Source organism: Vidua chalybeata, chromosome 16 (assembly GCF_026979565.1).
Source record: "Vidua chalybeata isolate OUT-0048 chromosome 16, bVidCha1 merged haplotype, whole genome shotgun sequence".
Classification (NCBI taxonomy): Eukaryota; Metazoa; Chordata; class Aves; order Passeriformes; family Viduidae; genus Vidua; species Vidua chalybeata.
Genome location: NC_071545.1, coordinates 14,638,390 through 14,657,871, shown reverse-complemented (window position 1 = coordinate 14,657,871; position 19,482 = coordinate 14,638,390). Strand labels below are relative to the sequence as shown.

Below are 19,482 nucleotides of genomic sequence, written 5' to 3'. Positions count from 1 at the left end.
ATTTTAAGGTGGTTTAAACTCTGGTTTATGGCTTTTATAGGAGGAAATGAAGGGGGAAAAGGGGGAAAAGGGGGGGAAAGGGGGGAAAAGGGAAGGGAAGGGAAGGGAAGGGAAGGGAAGGGAAGGGAAGGGAAGGGAAGGGAAGGGAAGGGAAGGGAAGGGAAGGGAAGGGAAGGGAAGGGAAGGGAAGGGAAGGGAAGGGAAAAGGGAAAAGGGAAAAGGGAAAGGAAAAAGGGAAAGGGAAAAGGGAAAGGGAAAAGGGAAAAGGGAAAAGGAAAAGGAAAAAGGAAAAGGAAAAAGGAGAAAGGAAAAAGGAAAAGGAAAAGGAAAAAGGAAAGGGGAAAGGAAAGGGGAAAGGAAAGGACTTAAAGCATTTTAACCCAAATAGAAGAAAACTGAGTGAACACAACACTTTAATCTATCATTTCTCAATTTATTTCATATGAAAGTTCCCAGATTTTTTTTTCCACACTTGCCAATGGCTCAATAGAAAAGAAGGAATCGTTTTTCTCCCGGGTTTTGCAGGCTGAGTAGAGAAATCACTGTTTGTAACTGGCCACCTCCAGGTCCACGGGGTAGCGAGCTCGGTAGCTCATGCACTTCTGCCTGTCAATAAAAATGCTGTTGGCTTTGACAGCGATCTCCTTCTCCAGCTTCATCCTGGTCTCCTCCAAATTCTTCAGGTTCTGCTCCGACTCCATCAGTTTCCTCTTCAGGGCCTCCAGGAATACTGTGAGTTCTTCCACTTCGCTCACCAGCCTGGAAGGAGTTGGGTTAAGTCGTGAAAAATCAGGGGGTGGTGATCCAAGAGATTGGATTTGGGGTGGAAATTAACTACGGAATCTAAAATTCAACAAGAAAAAGCTCAGAAAAATCCAAGGTTGGATTTGGGATAAAGATCAACTACAGAATCTGAAATTCATCAGGGAAAAACCTCAAGAAAATCCAAGATTGGATTTGGGATAAAAATCAACACAGAATCTGAAATTCATCAGGAAAAAACCTCAGAGAAATTGCTCAAAAAGATAAGATTTGGGATGAAGATCAACTACAGAATCTAAAATTTATCAGGAAAAAAACTTATCAAAATCCAAGATTGGATTTGGGATAAAGATCAACTACAGAATCTGAAATTCATCAAGAAAAAACCTCTGAAAAATCCAAGATTGGATTTGGGATAAAAATCAACTACAGAATCTGAAATTCATCAGGAAAAAACATCAGAAAAATCCAAGATTGGATTTGGGATAAAGATCATCTACAGAATCTGAAATTCATCAGGAAAAAACATCAGAAAAATCCAAGATTGGATTTGGGATAAAGATCAACACAGAATCTAAAATTTATCAAGAAAAAACATCAGAAAAATCCAAGATTGGATTTGGGATAAAGATCAACACAGAATCTGAAATTCATCAGGAAAAAAACTCTGAAAACGCCAAGATTGGATTTGGGATAAAAATCAACTACAGAATCAAAAATTTATGAAGAAAAAACCTCTGAAAAATCCAAGATTGGATTTGGGATAAAGATCAACTTTATCCCAGAAATTGAAAACTAATTTTTAGAATTGAAAACTAATTTCTGACTTTGAGTAAAAAAATTAAAAGTCATGAGGCAAAAAAAAAAAAAAAAAAAAAGAAACGTTGTGAGGTAAAAAAAAAAATTTAAACCTTCCCCAAATCACTTTGGGATGGCACAGGAGGAGATGATGAATTAGCTGAGTCGGGGTTAATTGCCTAAGTTGGGGTTGATTGAACGACCTGAACTGGGGCTCATCCCTGCAGAGCTCGACGTTGGGCCGGGAGGATCTGTCGTAGAGCCTGCTGTGAGCCACCTTCAGGTGAGCTTCCTTGGCCCTGATGGCTTCTTTCAGGTTCACTATGTTGGCTTCCTCCTCCCCAATATCCTTCAGGATCTGGAGAGGAAATCCAAGGAAAAAAAAAAAAAAACAAAAAAAAAAAAAAAAAAAAAAAAAAAAATTCTTCAAACAATGATAAATTTCATCCCTCAAAATAGTGGTGAAGCGGTAAAGTTTCCACCACCAGTCTGGTGAGTTAAGTACAACAAGAATCATTTTTATTTTAGATGAAAATACGGTTAGTTTTATTTGATTTAAGATGAAATGCAAGAATTAAGGTTAAATACAAGAGTGTGCCCTGCTTATTTTTAATGTTACACTGAGAATCACAGCTTTAGTTTAAATAAACCAGAAAATATTCTGCAGCTTCTCCCATGTCCCAAAACCATGGGAGAGATCCCAAACCTCTCCCATGTCTCCTATGGGATGAAAACAAATCCCATCTCCATGGAGTGCTTTGAATTGTAAATTTTAATTGGAAATTCAAGAAAAAAATCGATTTAATTTGAAGGAGAGCTGCTGATCAGCTTGGAAATATCTGGTTTTCTCAAGAAAATGGAAAAAACAGGAAATCCTGGAATTCTTCCCCTCATAACCATTGATACACATGCAAAAAATAAAGATATCCAGCTGTCATTCCCAGATCCTAAGGAATTATTTCTTTTTCCACTTCTTCAGCCAATGGCTGAAAGAGAAAAAAGGAGCTGCTCCATATTGGAAAAGGGGAAGAGCCCAAAGCCACCCCTTGTTCATAGGAAAAATAAAAGTACTGTGGTGGTTTTGACCTCTTTATTTTTATTATTATATGGAAAAATCCCATTTTCAGTCAAAAAAGAAGCAGGAAATATTCCCTCAAAACCTCTTCCATGTGTTCTGGGGGATGACAACACATCCCCAGCCCAGGAATTGCAACCAGGGGCTAAGGGATGACTTTTCCCCCACATTTCCAATGGCCTCGCTCCAGAGATGAGGAAAATCTTTACTCCCAAAGTTTTTAAAGAAAGAGCAGGATATAATTAAAAAAAAAAAAAACAAAACAGTAAATAACTTTTAAAGTGCACAGAATTCCACATAAAATCCAGTAAAATCCACAGGAGGAGCTGCTCCGCGTTGGAGGAGGGTGAAGTCACCTGCCAGGTTGACTTGACTGCCATTCCAGAAAAATCTGGGAATCCCGGATCAACCAGAGCTCCCTGGGGAGCCAGTTTAGGGTTTAATTCAGGACTGAGGTGTTTTATTCAGGATTGAGGTGTTTAATTCAGGATTAAGGTGTTTTATTCAAGATTAAGGTGTTTTATTCAGGATTAAGGTGTTTTATTCAGGATTGAGGTGTTTTATTCAAGATTAAGGTGTTTTATTCAGGATTAAAGTGTTTAATTCAGGATTAAGGTGTTTTATTCAGGATTAAGGTGTTTTATTCAGGATTAAGGTGTTTTATTCAAGATTAAGGTGTTTTATTCAGGATTAAAGTGTTTAATTCAGGATTAAGGTGTTTTATTCAGGATTAAGGTGTTTTATTCAGGATTAAGGTGTTTTATTCAGGATTAAAGTGTTTAATTCAGGATTAAGGTGTTTAATTCAGGATTAAGGTGTTTAATTCGGAATTAAAGTGTTTAATTCAGAATTAAAGTGTTTAATTCGAGATTAAGGTGTTTAATTCGGGATTTAGGTGTTTATTCAGGATTAAAGTGTTTTATTCAACATTAAGGTGTCTAATTCAGAATTAAAGTGTTTAATTCAGAATTAAAGCGTTTAATTCAGGATTAAGGTGTTTAATTTGGAATTAAAGTGTTTAATTCAGGTTTAAGGTGCTTAATTCAGGATTAAGGTGTTTAATTCAGGATTAAGGGGTTTAATTCGGAATTAAAGTGTTTAATTCAGGTTTAAGGTGTTTAATTCAGGATTAAGGTGTTTAATTCAGGATTAAGGTGTTTAATTTGGAATTAAAGTGTTTAATTCAGGTTTAAGGTGTTTAATTCAGGATTAAGGTGTTTAATTCAGGATTAAGGTGTTTAATTCGGAATTAAAGTGTTTAATTCAGGTTTAAGGTGTTTAATTCAGGATTAAGGTGTTTAATTTGGAATTAAAGTGTTTAATTCAGGATTAAGGTGTTTAATTCAGGACTAAGGCGTTTAACTCAGGATTAAGGTGTTTAATTCAGGATTAAAGTGTTTAATTCAGGATTAAGGTGTTTTATTCAGGATTAAGGTGTTTAATTTGGAATTAAAGTGTTTAATTCAGGTTTAAGGTGTTTAATTCAGGTTTAAGGTGTTTAATTTAGGATTAAGGTGTTTAACTCAGGATTAAGGTATTTAATTCAGGATTAAGGTGTTTAATTCAGGATTAAAGTGTTTAATTCAGGTTTAAGGTGTTTAATTTGGAATTAAGGTGTTTAATTCAGGATTAAGGTGTTTAATTCAGGTTTAAGGTGTTTAATTCAGGACTAAGGCGTTTATCTGACCTCCATCCCGCCCAAAAAGCGCCAAGACCACAACCAAACCCGCGGAACTCCCGCAGCATCGCCGCGGCGATGCCGGCGAGCCCCCATTTTCCTGCGGATGACCCCGCCGGGCTGGCAGGATCCCGGGGATGCCCCGCACCTGCTGCAGGCGCTGCTCCAGGCGCAGCTTGGCATCCCCCAGCTCCCTGCAGCGGCTCTCCAGGGCCTCGTCGCCCGCCGCCCGCTGCCTGCGCAGCTCCTCGGACGCGTCGCGGATGATGCTGTGGATCAGGGATCGGAGCTGCACCGACGCCAATTTTTCCTGTTCCGCCCTGGAAATGTTGTCGTGGCTGAACTGGGCCCAGGATTTCGGTGTGGAGGCGCTGGAGGGATAAAGAATGGGAAGAATCGGGGGGGGTTTTGTGCTTAAAATTTATTTTTTCGCCGGAAAAGCGGGATCGGCTTCTGGTTGGTTTGGATCTTGTGGGTTTCTAGTGAGGGATAGGATTAAACCTTTAATGAGTTAATAAAAATTGGCAAGTAAATAAAGAAAAATTCTTGGAGGAATAAAATATTGGGATAAATCAATTGAAATCTTTGAGTAAATCAGTTAAATCCGCCAATAAATTAATAAAAAAGTTTTGGAGAAATTAATAGAATATTCTAATAAATCAATAAAAATCCTCCAATGAATTAATAAAAAAGTTTTGGAGAGATTAATAGAATATTCTAATAAATCAATAAAAATCCTCCAATGAATTAATAAAGAAATTTTGGAGAGATTAATAGAATATTCTAATAAATCAATAAAAATCCTCCAATGAATTAATAAAAAAGTTTTGGAGAGATTAATAGAATATTCTAATAAATCAATAAAAATCCCCCAATGAATTAATAAAAATTCTTGAATAAAATAAGAAAAATCTTCTAATAGATCAATAAAAATCCTCAAATAATAAAAAGTCTCGAATAAATCAGTTAAAATCCTTGAATAAATTAATAACAATTCTTGGATAAATTAATAAAATGTTCTAATAAATCAATACAAATCCCCCAATACAGTAATAAAAATCCTCAAAGAAGTCAATAAAAATTCCTAAATAAATGAATAAAAAGTCCCCAAATGAATAAACTCTCACTCCTGTGGCTTCAGAGCAACTAAAGCCTGAGATAAAATCACTCCAAGTGCTTCCATCTTGAGCTAAAGCTGCTCAAAACGTTCACACACGTTTTTTGTCCAGTCTTGGCAAATAAACTCGGGAATATATCCAGGCTGGAAATAAAAAACCAGGATCTTGACAGGCTGGAGAGGGGAAGGATCCAGGGATACCTCAGAGCCCTTCCAGAGCCTAAAGGGGCTCCAGGAGAGGAACTGGGACAAGGGATGGAGGGACAGCACCCAGGGAATGGAGAGATGGGATATTGGGAAAGAATTCCCTGCGAGGGTGGGGAGAGGCTGAAATACAATTCCCAGAGAAGCTGTGGCTGCCCCATCCCTTGGAAGAAGCCAAGGATGGAGTTTGGAGCAAGCTGAGATGGTGGAAGGTGTTGGGATTGGAACCGGATGAGCTTCGGTATGAGCTCGGGAATATATCCAGGATTTACAGGCTGGAAATAAAAAACCAGGATCTTGACAGGCTGGAGAGGGGAAGGATCCAGGGATACCTCAGAGCCCTTCCAGAGCCTAAAGGGGCTCCAGGAGAGGAACTGGGACAAGGGATGGAGGGACAGCACCCAGGGAATGGAGGGATGGGATATTGGGAAAAAATTCCCTGCGAGGGTGGGGAGAGGCTGAAATACAATTCCCAGAGAAGCTGTGGCTGCCCCATCCCTTGGAAGAAGCCAAGGATGGAGTTTGGAGCAAGCTGAGATGGTGGAAGGCGTTGGGATTGGAACCGGATGAGCTTCGGTATGAGCTCGGGAATATATCCAGGATTTACAGGCTGGAAATAAAAAACGAGGATCTTGACAGGCTGGAGAAGGGAAGGATCCAGGGATACCTCAGAGCCCTTCCAGAGCCTCAAGGGGCTCCAGGAGAGGAACTGGGACAAGGGATGGAGGGACAGCACCCAGGGAATGGAGGGATGGGATATTGGGAAAAAATTCCCTGCGAGGGTGGGGAGAGGCTGAAATACAATTCCCAAAGAAGCTGTGGCTGCCCCATCCCTTGGAAGAAGCCAAGGATGGAGTTTGGAGCAAGCTGAGATGGTGGAAGGTGTTGGGATTGGAACCGGATGAGCTTCCAGGAACTTCCAACCCAAATATTCCACGCAGGACACGCAGCACGACCTTTCCATCCACGGAGCCGCCTCGAAGCTCTTTCCAAGCCCAATCCCAGCAGGGATTGAGCGTTCCAGGGGTGCTGTGCCAGGGGGATCCTGGGAATTACTCACTTCTCCTCGAACTTGACGGAGCTGGGGTGGAACTGGACGTTGGTGCTGTCGCTGCAGTAGCCGGCGCATTTGTCGTCGATGTGATACGTCTCCACCTTATCCGACCAGTCCAGCTCGCAGTTCTCCTTCTGGATCCGGTTGGATCTGGAAAATTGGGATCACAGCTCAGAGGGAAGCAAGAGGATTCCCAACCCATCCCTCTTGGGGAAGCGCAGCTCCAGCTTTTGTGTTCCACAGGGAAATAAGGCCACGAAATTCCCTGCGGGCTGGAAAATCCCAAACTCTCCCTTCCCACCGCTGTCTCCTGGAAGAGGAGCCTGACTGAGCTGGGATTTTGGGAAAAAATTCCAGTGTGGGGGTGCCTGGAAGAGGAGCCTGACTGAGATGGGATTTTGGGAAAAAATTCCAGTGTGGGGGTGCCAGGAAGAGGAGCCTGAGATGGGATTTTGGGAAAAAATTCCAATGTGGGGGTGCCAGGAAGAGGAGCCTGACTGAGCTGGGATTTTGGGAAAAAATTCCAACGTGAGGGTGCCAGGAAGAGGAGCCTGACTGAGATGGGATTTTGGGAAAAAATTCCAACATGAGGGTGCCAGGAAGAGGAGCCTGAGATGGGATTTTGGGAAAAAATTCCAACATGAGGGTGCCAGGAAGAGGAGCCTGAGATGGGATTTTGGGAAAAAATTCCAATGTGGGGGTGCCTGGAAGAGGAGCCTGAGATGGGATTTTGGGAAAAAATTCCAGTGTGAGGGTGCCTGGAAGAGGAGCCTGACTGAGATGGGATTTTGGGAAAAAATTCCAGTGTGGGGGTGCCAGGAAGAGGAGCCTGACTGAGATGGGATTTTGGGAAAAAATCCAGTGTGAGGGTGAGGAGGCCCTGGAATAGAATTCCCAGAGAAGCTGTGGCTGCCCCTGGATCCCTGGAAATGTCCAAGGCCAGGTTGGAGCACCCTGGGATTGTGGAATGTCTCTGCCCATGGAAGTGGATGATCTTTAATGATTTTTAGATTAAAATTGCTGCTTTGTTGTTAATTAGAGTCGCTCGGTTAATTATAATGAGAACGATTCTAATTACAAAAGCCTGTGGGTTGTTATCAGCTGGTAACACCAGGTGTCACTCTCAGCCAAGGAATTGGGAATTCTCTTGGAAAATGGGAATAAAATTAAGTTAAAATGGGACTAAAACTAGACTAAAATGGGGCTAAAATGATCTTTAAACAATTAAAACCCCCAAATTAAACTCATTAGACTCCTCTCATGCTCTAATTAATATAACAGAGCTACTTTATATTCATTGGCATTTACAGCCATTTTTTAAAAATCAGTATTTCTTTTATCAGGTGGAACAGGAGCAGATTAAAGGATTTTTTAAACTAAAATATCAGGTTTCCAGCAGTTAATTCCTTTATATTGATAGATTTTAGGATACAACAACGTCTTTCCAAAGGGTTTGTTAGAAATTCCAAGGAAATAATCCTTTGGAATGGCAAGGAACACCCGGCCTGGCACAGAAATTCCAGATTTAAAGTTCACACTGACATCTGGTGGCAAAAAACTTCCTCTTGGAAAGCTCCTTTGATCCCAAAAATCCCTTTAATAATACAAAGATATTCCCAAGAAGATACCCAGAGAATATTTTTATAGCCCTGGAATTTCGTGTTGGAAAACAAATCCAACACAACTGTGGAAAGCAGGAAAATTTAAATCTACCTGAAAATCCGGAGGTTTCCAGGTTTAAATGGAATTCCCACAGCTCCTAAGCCTGGCCTGGCTGAGATCTGTGTCCACCTTTATCCCAGGAATTATTTGGCTGAAGAATCCTGGGAGATGTTTTACCTTATCTGGGTGGTGGCTTGGATGATGGTTCTTTTCAGAAGATCCCGGATATCCCGGATCAGATCCGCTTCCTAAAGAAAAACAGGGATACTCCCATGGATCCAGAGCAGGAAACACAATCCTGAGGAGCAACTTGTGGAAAAATCCTTAAATTTCCTTGTCTACTCTCACTTTGCTATGGTAAAACTTGGAATTTTGGAGTCGCCAGATCCTGAGGGAACTCAGCTCTAAACCTGTGGAGGCTGAAAAACCTGGAATACTTCAAAAGCCTGGGAATTCTGTGGATTCCATGAGAAAGTCTGAGTGTTACCCTGTTATGGAAGGAATTCTTCCCTGGCACAGATTCCCAGAGAAGCTGTGGCTGCTCCATCCCTGGAATGTCCAAGGTCGGGTTGGACAGGGCTTGGAGCAGCCTGGGACAGTGGGAGAGGGTGGGAATAGTGGGAAGAGGTGGGAACTGATGATTTTTAAGGTCCCATCCATCCCAAACCCTTCCAGGATTCCATGATCCCATCAGATTAAACGGAATAAATTAATTCCTTGCTCAGTTTTGAGATAGGGAAAAATCAGGGAATATCCCCAGGCCTGGAACCAGATTAATCAGGGTGGACTTGATGAGCTTTAAAGTCTTTTCCAACCTAAACATTTCCCTGATTCCCTGAATTTTGTAACAATTCCCACACGGAAATATCCTACACCAACTCTTCCCTGTTTATATTTTTAACTGGAAAAACCTCTTAAATATTGATTATAAATCAGAAATGACACTCAATTCCCATTCAAAATATTCCTAAATCCTATCATGCCCTCTATGTGGAATCCTAGAACATCCTGAGTTGGGAAGGATCCACAGGGATCCAGAAATTCCTGGTTCTTCCCAGGATAATCCCCAAAACTCCACCAGGTTTAAACATTTCAGCCTGATCCATATTTTTTGAATATTAATCCTCTGGTTTAATGAGTAACTGATCATGAACCGACTCTGATTGGAGGCTGCAGGTGAGTAATTATTAATTAATTTATGGGACATTGGAATAGGTGTAATTCCAGGATGGAAAATACCCCAGCAAATGTGGGTTTTGTAACATCCAGCACAAGAATGACACTGGGATTTGACAGGAATCTCGGTGACAGGGTTGGATCATCACCTTGGCAAAACTCGGGGAGAATTAATGTCAGAAACTGCCAAAATTTGGTCAATTTGAGCATGGGAACAGCCGAGGACTATCCCAGCGTTCCTGAGCTTTTGGATTGTGGAGTTTTAAAGTGGAACCTGCAGAGAGGAGGGGATTTCAAGGCGAGCAGAGCAGGAATTTATGTCAGAACAGGGTTTTTGTGTTGGTGCAGGAAAACTCCAGGTTGGTTTTGCTGGGGTCTCGGCTGAGGGAGGGATCTGCTCTCCTCCAGCCACACTTCTCAAAGTGATTTGAAACACTTTTTAAACACAGCAAGGACTCGAAAAATTCCCTTGGAGTGACGCCGGGAGCGCAGGAAGGCGCACCAGACCGCGGATCGCGGGAGACACTTCCAGCAGCCGCAGCTTCACCTCCTCATCGCTGCTCCTCATTTCAGCGCCGGCAGCAGCAGGGCCAGGGCTGTCACCACCCTCGGGTGCTGCTCACCTTCAGCAGCTGCCTCTCCACCTCATCGATCACCAGGTCCGGGGGCTGCCGCCGCTCCCGGCACTCCAGGTTATCCACGACAACCGCGTAGGGCACCTCGGTGGCATCGAGCGCCCGCTCCAGCCGCAGCTTCTGGGCCGCCAGCAGCTTGGTCTCGGCGTCCAGCTCCATGATCTCCTTCTGCAGCTCCATCCTCCAGAAGTGGACGTCCTGCAGCCGCTGGCCCAGGGTGGCCTTGGAGCATTGCTGGGCTCGCTGCGCGCTGGCGGCCGCATGCTTGACCAGGTGCTTGGCCTCGGCGCGGCCGCGCTCCGCCTGCTCGCCCGCCGTGAACGCCTCGTAGCAGACGCCCGCGTTGCGGCGGTGCCACTCGGGCAGCTGGTATTTGGCGGTGCGGAAGCCGGCCATGGCCATGCCGCAGCAGGAGCGCGGCCTCTCGCTGCGGGCCACATCGCAGGTCTTGCTGGGCAGCGGGCAGGAGGGAACGGCCGCGGGCTGCGGCTCCTCGGGCTGCGCCATGGCGGAGCCTCCGCCGCTCCCGCCCGAGCGTCCTCCCCTCACCGCGGCAACCAACGACAAGGCGGCCCCGCGAGTTGATGGGCAGCCGCGCGCACCAATCAGAGAGCGGATCCGCCTCGAGGGCGGTGCTGATTGGCGGCTGAGCTGCCTGTGCCCGCCCCCCACGCGGCTCGTTGCCGTGGTAACGGGAAGGCGGTTGCAGTTAAACGGGGAAGGCCGCGGTGGCGGCCCCGAGCTGCGGAGGGCTGAGGGGGAATGCCGGGGATTTTGGGAGGGTGAGGGCACCTCGTTCCAGGAAGGAAGGAAGGGAGGTGCTCAGATCCGGTGCTTACCAGCACCTGGAGCCTGAAATCTGGTGTTTGCTGCCACCGCCAGATCCCAGATCCAGAAATTTCTCGGTTGCGGCACAGCCCAAGTCCAGCAATTTGCTGGCACGGAAAGGCAAAATCCGGCAATTTCCCGGCCACCGCCCAGGTCTGGTAATTTGCCGGTGCCAGGACTCCAGATCCAGCAAATTGCTGGCACTTGCACCGCCCAGGTCTGGCACTTTCCAGCACCGGTACCGCCCAGATGCGGCAATTTCCTGCTGCTGGGGCACTCGGGGCTCTGGCTGAGCAGCAAAGGTGACCCTGAGCCAGGAGCTTTCCTCGGCTGCAGCAAAGCCCTTCCCGGCACTGTGCCCTGCGCCAGGAGGGATTGTGCCAGCGGAGCTGACCCCAAAATTTCTTCTCTCAAGCAGCTTTAAGACACGCAACATGGAGAAGCCAGAGCCCACTCTCAGCTTTCTGGAGTCTTCCAGAAGAATCCTGTGTGGGAAGCAGCCTGGGAGCAGGGTTTATGTGCCAGAGGAGGGTAATTCAGAGCCTTTTTTTCCCCTCTGTGGGCTGAGGGCCTGGCCTTGCCCTTTCCAAGGGCCCTACAAGGGCCATGGTGAGGGCGGCTCGTTGCCATGGTGACGGGAAAAGGCGGGAAGGTGCCTGAGGGAGGTGTCATGGCGGCCGGGGCCGCCCTCATGAACCGTAGGAAGGACGTTGGGAATGAACGTGTCCAGAGGAGAGCAACGAGGTGAAGGGTTTGGAACATTTGGAAGAATGGCTGAGGGAGCTGGGATTGTTTAGCCCAGGGTGACAGGATTTCATCCCAGTTCCAGCCCCTCTGGTTTCCCCTGGAAAATCCCAGAGAATCACAGAATGAAAAGGTTGGAAGAGATCTTCAAGATCAAGTCCAACCCATGCCCTAAACACCTTAACTGACCCAGGGACCAAGTGCCACATCCAGTCTTTCTTTGAACACATCCAGGGATGGTGACTCCACCACCTCCCCAGGCAGGCCATTCCAATATTTTATCACTCTTTCTGTGAAAAACTTCCTAATATCCAACCTATATTTCCCATGACGCAGCTTGAGGCTGTGTCCTCTCGTTCTGACATTTGTTGCCTGGAGAAGAGGCCAAGCCCCACCTGAGCACAGCCACCTTTCAGGGAGTTGTAGAGTGATAAGGTCACCTTTTCTCCAGGCTGAACAACCCCAGCTCCCTCAAACGTTCCTCACAGGGTTTGTGTTCCCAGCCCCTCTCCAGCCTCGTTGCCTCCTCTGGACGCGCTTGAGCATCCCAACGTCCTTCCCAACCTGAGGGGCCAGAGCTGGGCACGGCACTCGAGGTGTGCCCTCAGCAGTGCTGAGTACAGGGGGACAGTGACCTCCCTGCTCCTGCTGGCCACACCATTCCTCATCCAGGCCAGGAGCCGTTGGCCTTTTTGGCCACCTGGGCACGCTGCTGGCTCGTGTCCAGCCGGCTGTCCAGTGCCCCCAGGTGCCTTTCTGCCTGGGCACTGTGCAGCCACACCATCCCCAGCCCATGGCAGTGCAGGGGGTTATTGTGGCCAAAACGCAGGACTTGGCACTTGGATTTATTCAACTTCACCTTGTTAGACTCTGCCCATCCCTCCAACCATTCCAGGTCTCTCTGCAGAGCCATCCTACCTTCCAGCAGATCAACACATGTCCCAACCTTGGTGTCATCTCCAAACTCACTAATGAAGGACTCAATCCCCTCATCCGTGGGATCAGTGAAGGCATTGGACAGAGCTGGCCCCAGCGCAGAGCCCTGAGGGCCAGCACTGGTGAGTGTCCCCAGCTGGGTGCAGCTCCGCTCCCCACCACTCTCTGGGCCCCTCTGCTTTTAGGCTGCTCAACTGAGCACATTTGTGCTCTTTGTTCTGGTTTTATTCCCACATATTCGTTGTTGAGGCCTTTCCTGTGACTCTGGTCCTGTTGGGGAACAGGGGAATAAAAGAGGAAGGGAGGTTTGGCTCTCCTGCAGGAGATGTGGATCTTGATGAGATTTGGGGAATTCTCTGCCTTGGGAAAGGTGCTTTTTCCAGCTGGCAGAACTTCGGGATGGACCTGGCAGGTGTGGGCAGAATTCCCAGAGTTTCACAGGGAATCCCATGCTCCAGGTGGATTTTGAAAGCGCCTCCCCATTCCTGCAGAGCTTGGGGGATCACTCCTGTTTTGGAAAACTGAGAATGTACAAAAAAAAAAACAGGATTTGGAGGGAATTATTGCTCGGATTCTGGCTTCTCCCAACACTTCAGAGCTTCGGGGGCAATTTTGGGAAGGATTATGGAAATCCCTGCTGGACTACAACAGCTGGGAGAATTCCAGCCTCCAATCCCCCTCATGCTCTGGAGCTCATTAGTTCTTGGAATAATCCCTGGAATGCAAATAATCCCAGGTCTGTTCCGGGGTTTTGGATCTTTTCCAAGGATAAATGGGATCTGATGGAATTTATGGGATTTACTGTGTAGAAAAGTGCTGATGTCATTCATTTAATTCCTTCATGGAAAAGAGGGATAGAGGATTTTTTGGGATGCTGGCAGCAATTTGGGAAGGGTGGATGAGGGATAAACCTGGATCCAAAAATCATCCCTGGGACAGCTCAAGGAAAGGGAAAAGAGCCCGCCCCTCCCATCTTTCCCAGTTTTCCAGCCTAATAAAAGGATCAGGGATGGGCTGATCCTCCTGGGGAGGGACACAAGTGTCCCCTCATCCCGGTGTTCCCATGCCCCTAATCCCGGTGTTCCCCCTCTCCCGCTTTTCCCGGCACACATTCCTCCATGTGCCTGCGGCGCTGCCGCCGTGCAGGAGCCGCTCGCCCACGCAGCTCCAATTCCGCGTCTGGAGCAGGGAAAAAAACCTGGAGCGATCCCAATCCCAACATTCCCGGCTGGCTGCTCCCGGTGTGGGGGAACGGGAGGCGGGGGGCACTTCCAAGGGAATTTTGGGATTAAGGAATGTGGCTGTGCCAGAGGGAGGGATTTTTATCCAGGCTGGAGGAGGGATTCGAACACAGGGATTTTATTCCCGGTGTTTGAAGCAGGAGATTCTCTGGGATAAAGGGAAAAGTCGGATGTGCTGGGATTTGGGGTGAGGCCAGGAAATTTAGGATTTGGGGAAGGAAAGAGGGGGGAGGGGGGTTTGAATATTCCAGGTGTTGCTGGCTCTGATCCCAGCGCTGTGCCTGGAGTTTTGTGGGATTCCTTGTTTTTCCACTCAGGGAACATCCCTTGTTTTCCATACATGGAACATTCTTTGTTTTCCAAAGCAAATCCCTCTTTTGGGAGAGGCCACACAGAAAAGCAGGAAAGAAACAGGAGCTTCCCTATAAAATATTCACCGGCTCAGCTCTGCTGGAGCCTCCTGAGGAATTTTGGGATCTGGGATAATGAGGCTCCACTGCTCTTCCTGCATTTCTGCCTCCTCCTGGCTCATCCCTTATTAATGTGCCCTTTCCATGACTTTTCGGGATGGCTTTTCCTGCAGGAGCTTTTGATCCCTTTGTTCCTTCTCCAGGAAGGGAAAGCACCGCTGGAAAAATGGGAGAAGGGAATTTCCTTCACGGAGTTTGTTTGGATTGATGGGATTTTCTGGAGCATTCCATTGCAGCCCTGCCATGGATGGATGGAGACACTGGAATTTTTTCATCCCAGCCTGGAAAACATTTTTATGGGAAAGAAGGAGGAATTCTTTTCCTCCTGGGATAATCTGGAGCACAAGAGGAGCTTCCTGGAAAAGCTTTCCCATTCCAGGAGGAACCTGGAGGCTCCTGCTGCTCGGACCATTCCCAGGATGGATCATTTATCCCATTTCCATCTTCTTTTTTATCCTAAAATCCCACTTTTTTTTTTTGTGGGATTGACTCTGGAATGGTCAGGCCGGGATGATCCTGGATTGCTCCTGGAATGATTTGAATTGGGAAGGGATCTTAAAGCTCATCCCATTCCAACCCAACGCTTCCCATCATCCCAATCCTCTTCCAACCTTTCCTAGGACACTCCCAGGGATCCAGGGGCAGCCACAGCTTTTCTGGGAATTCCATCCCAGCCCAGAATTCCTTCCCAATATCCCATTTATCCTCTGGCAGTTGGAAGCTTTTCCCTCTTTTCCCATCATTCCATACCCTTGGGAATATTCCCTCTCCATCTTTCCTGAAGATTTCAATCATTCCCACCCAGCTGAGGGGATTTTCTTGGGAAAACCAGGAAAGGTGGTTTTATCCCACTTTTTAAATGCCGGGAATTCTCCGTGCTTAGAATGGAAAGAGGGAAATCCAGGAGAGTGGGAACACCGGGAATTCAAACCGAGGGAAAACCGGGAGTGGGAGCGATTCCAGCAGGAGTGAGGTCAGCGGGAATCCTCGGCGGGAAAACCCGGCTGGTTCCCATGGAAACGCCCAGCCAGGATTTCACACTCCACAAGTTTAAAGTTGGCATTCCATAAAAAAAAAACAAAAACGGGAAAAACCCAGGGAGGGAATCCTGAGGGAACCCCTCCAGCACCTTTATTTTTCCTTCATAGAATGCGTGGATAAATAGGAATATTTGGGAGTGGAGCACAATTCCAGGGAGCTGCTCCCAGTTCAGACACTTCCAGGTGATTTTCCAAGATTCCAGAGGGTTTGGAATAATTTTGCCGTGGGATAATCAGTGGCACAAGGAGCTCGTTGGAAACTAAAGGAATTTTAAGGGATAAATTAAATAAAATGAAGGAAAAAAGGGAATAAGAGGAGCTTGGAAGTCAAGAATCCATAAATTCCTGATTTTCTTCTTGGGAAAAATATGGAATTACTGGATTTGAGAGGAAAAAGGAATTTTAAGCAATTCCAGCCCCAAGGTGGGAATTCAGGAATTCCTGAGTGGAGCAGGGATTCCCTTCCAGCAGCAAAGCCCATGGAAGAGGGAAAATCAAAGGATGCAGCTGGAAAATCCAATTAAAAAGAATAAAAAAGGCAAAATTCCCAAGTTGGAGCTGTTGTGGATCCTGAAGGGTTGGAATTGTGGGAGAAAATGGGAAGGGGTTTTCTGGGATGAAGTGGGATGGGCGGGAATGGGAATTGACAAAAATATTCCATAATTGATCCTGGAAAAGTCAAATAATCTGAATTTTTGGGGATGATTCCCAAACTTCAGTAGCAGTGCTGTGGTGGACAAGTTTGGGAATTCCCTCCCCAGAGAGAATTCCAAAAGAAATCCATGGATTTAGCCATAAACCAGGAGTAATGATGAAACTGGATTGGGAATTTTTTATTCTTTATCTCCTTTGGGATACACCAGATCGATTTATTGGAGCCAAAATATCCCAAAAATCCCCTTTAAACTGGAAATAAACCAGGAATGAACCCCAAGGAGAGCCTGGAATCTTGGGAAGCTGCTCCAGCTTTCCCTGGGAATCCTGCTGGAATGAAAGCCCCCCGCAGGGCAATCCCAAACCTTTGGAATCATGGAATTAGGGAATGGTTTGGGATGCAAAGCTCAGCCAGCTCCATCCCAACACCTCCCACAATTCCAGGTTGCTCCAGGCTCCATCCAGCCTGGCCTTGGACATTCCCAGGATGAGGCAGCCACGGATTCTTTGGGAATGCTGGGATTTTAGGGAAGCTGTGCATTCCCATCATGGAAAACACACTTCCCGAGGGAATTCCGGGCTGGACATTGGGAAGAGGAGGAGAGCGAAGCAGATAAAAGGAAAATTCCCAAATTATCCTTGGAATGTGGGATGGGAATGGGAAGAACCTCCCGGGCCCTGGAGGGAGCTCATTCCTGCCTTTCCCAATCCCACATGACCCCCTGTTATCCCACTTTTCCCTGGCTAAAACTCCCTCTGGAGAGGCTCCTTTCAGCCTCTGGATCATTCCCAAAGATTTGTTCTTATCCAGGCTTTTAGAGCCAAACCCGGCTTTACAAAGCCAGGCCTTAGAGCCAAAGCCAGGCCATGCCTAAGCCGGGCTTTTAGAGGCCTCCCATGAATATTTTAGGCCAGAGCAGCACAGGGATGAGGCCAGTGAGAGCTGCAAGGATGGGAGATGCTCCAGGGGGAATTTTCCGGAATCTTCCAGCTGGATTTGCTGGGATGAGCTCGGATCCTCCTTCCCTGAGGGTCTGGAGCAGCCAGGGAAAGCTCTGGAATGGGAAATGTTTTGTCTTCTGGAGTCAGCTGTGATTTCATTGCCCTGTGGGCTGGAGGCTCTCGGTTTTCCTGGGTTTTTGTGGATTTGGGAGGGAATTCCCAGCTCTGCAACCCCTCTGCACCAGGAATTCCAGGGGTCCTCAGTGCTGGGGCTGCGTCTCCTCATTTCTATCCCAAAAAATCCCCAGGATGATTTGGCCGAAAACGGAGCTTCCGGAGCTCTCACCTCATTTTTTGGGATCACCAAATCATTTGGGCTCGTTTGACCCCTCCCGCTCCCGGTTTTTAGAGGCCAGATAAGGAGCTCATCCCAATTATCCGTGGAAAAGATGATTTCCCTTTTTTCCAGCTTCATTCCTTCCTTGTTATCCCAGAGAAATGAACATCCAGGCCAGGAGGCCAAGGAATTTCCCAGATAACAAAGAGAAATTAAATTACTTTATTCCCCCCTGGCCCAAGGAGGTGAATTCCTCCCTGAACTCATCCCTGAGGATTATCAGGAATAAACTCCGACTTTTCCAAGGTTTTTAACCTGGCCCAAAGGTTCCCTGACCTCATTCTGGGCTGAAAATTCCGATTGGAGAAGTGCTGAGCTTCCCAAAAAATAATCATGGCTTGGAAGTGGAATTCTGGGAATTGGAGGTGCCGACCTGAATTTCGGGAATGCAAAGTTTGGATGAGGGAAGGAACTTTGTAGGGAATATTTAGGAAGTGCAGGTGGCTTGATTCTGGTTATTCCCAATATCCAAAATTCCTTTAAAAATGGATTTCCTGGAAAACACCAGCGTTGCCTTCAAATTTCCATCTCCTGGTTTTCCCACGTTTCATGAAATCCCTGGAATGGTTTGGGTGGGAAAGGGATAAAGCTGATCCCATTCCAAATCCCAGGTTGCTCCAAATCCCATCTAACCTGACTGGGATTTTTTCCAGGGATGGGGCATCCCAGCTTCTCTGGAAAACAGGGAATTCCTGCCATGGCTCTCCCACTGATTTTGGATATCAGCCGGGATAAATCCCATAAATCCCTGTTTTTTCCTCATTTATTTCAAGGATAGGGTGATACTGAGGGCTCTTGAAGCAGAGAATTCCCGGGATTTGGATGCCCGGGAATAAGGGGCTCCTGCAGGATCCAACGGGCTCCAAAGGAAATCCACGAGCTCACTCCCTGCTCCTGGAAATTCCCGTGGGGCTCAGATCGTATCCAAGGATTTTCCCATATTTGAAGGGCAGCCCCAAATCCTTCCCGGCCGGGTTTTCCCGGTTTTCCCTGGAAAAGAGGCTGCCAGCAGAGGGCACACAATGGATAGAGATGGGATCCTGCTCCCAGCTCTTCCCGAACCCCTTCTCTAAGAGGACAAATGGAGGCAGGAAGCGACATTCCCGAGGTGGAGAGGGTCGGGAATGCGATCTGGGATCCACCAGAACTTCCAGGAGTTTGGGATGCGATTATGGATCAGAAATCCTTGGCTGCTCCTTCCCAGGAATCTCGGATCCCTCAGAACTTCCAGGACTTTGGGATGTGATTAAGGATCATCAAACCCCGGCTCTTCCCTCCCAGGCCGGGTGGGAATGCCGTAAATCCCAATAAAACCAGCGGAGCATTAAAGGAGTCGGGAGTGATCCATAAAAAACCATGAAAAGAGCCAGATGTGACTCCCAGAGCAGGAGCAAATCCCGGCTGTTGTTCCCTGGCAGCTTTGGAATGTGGTTTGTCCTTCCTGATCCATCCTCAGCCAGAACATTCCCTGCTCCATCCCAAACTTTAGCAGGGATGCAAATTCCCCTCTGGATGCGCTCCCTGATCTTGCATTTGACTTTGAGGCTGGAAGGGAAAAGCCAAACAATTTCTGGGATGGAAAAGGGATTGGGAGGCTCCACAGATCCCAAATTCAATGATTCCTCCTAAAACATCCTGAATTTATTCATCCCGACATTTCCTGGGTGGATCCCTGGCTGGATGAACTCCTCCAACACATCCAGCTCTCCATCAGCATCCTGGATAATTAATTGCAGGAATTAGCAGCAATTCCCTTGGATTTGGGAAAGGGAAAGGAAAGGAGAAAAGGTGCAAAGTAGGGATTGCATCAGAAATTCCACACTTTGCTCCCAGCTAATTTGGACAAATCCTAAATTCCAGAGGGAAGATGTGGCTGGGAGTTGGTGGAGCTCTTCTGGAGTTTCCCACTCCAGCTCAGGACAAAGACTTTTAGAGGGAAACACGAGGTGGAGTCAAGTGGGAAAGGGGAGAAGAAGGGGCCAAGCAATGCCTCGACCCCATCCCAAAGGCAAGCAATAAAATTCCCAACTTTCCAGAGGGGTATCAGGAGAGCAGGATGCTCCCGGGAA

The 19,482-nt window shown here is 46.9% G+C and overlaps 2 protein-coding genes across 2 annotated transcripts; one reads left to right on the top strand and one right to left on the bottom strand.

Moving 5' to 3' along the window:
* Positions 1 to 412: 412 nt before the first annotated feature.
* Positions 413 to 10,739, bottom strand: TEKT4 (tektin 4). The gene is made up of 6 exons (XM_053957284.1): positions 10,150 to 10,739; positions 8,528 to 8,598; positions 6,695 to 6,838; positions 4,462 to 4,684; positions 1,764 to 1,918; positions 413 to 759 (listed from the first exon to the last, which is right to left on the bottom strand). The coding sequence occupies exons 1-6, from the start codon at positions 10,666 to 10,668 to the stop codon at positions 540 to 542; spliced, it is 1,332 nt and encodes a 443-aa protein (XP_053813259.1). The 5' UTR covers positions 10,669 to 10,739; the 3' UTR covers positions 413 to 539.
* LOC128796344 (uncharacterized) lies at positions 10,667 to 18,872 on the top strand. The gene is made up of 4 exons (XM_053957881.1): positions 10,667 to 10,943; positions 11,408 to 11,520; positions 12,629 to 12,791; positions 18,618 to 18,872. Exons 1-4 carry the CDS (start codon positions 10,667 to 10,669, stop codon positions 18,722 to 18,724), a joined length of 660 nt encoding a protein of 219 aa, XP_053813856.1. The 3' UTR covers positions 18,725 to 18,872.
* The last annotated feature ends 610 nt before the right edge of the window (positions 18,873 to 19,482 follow it).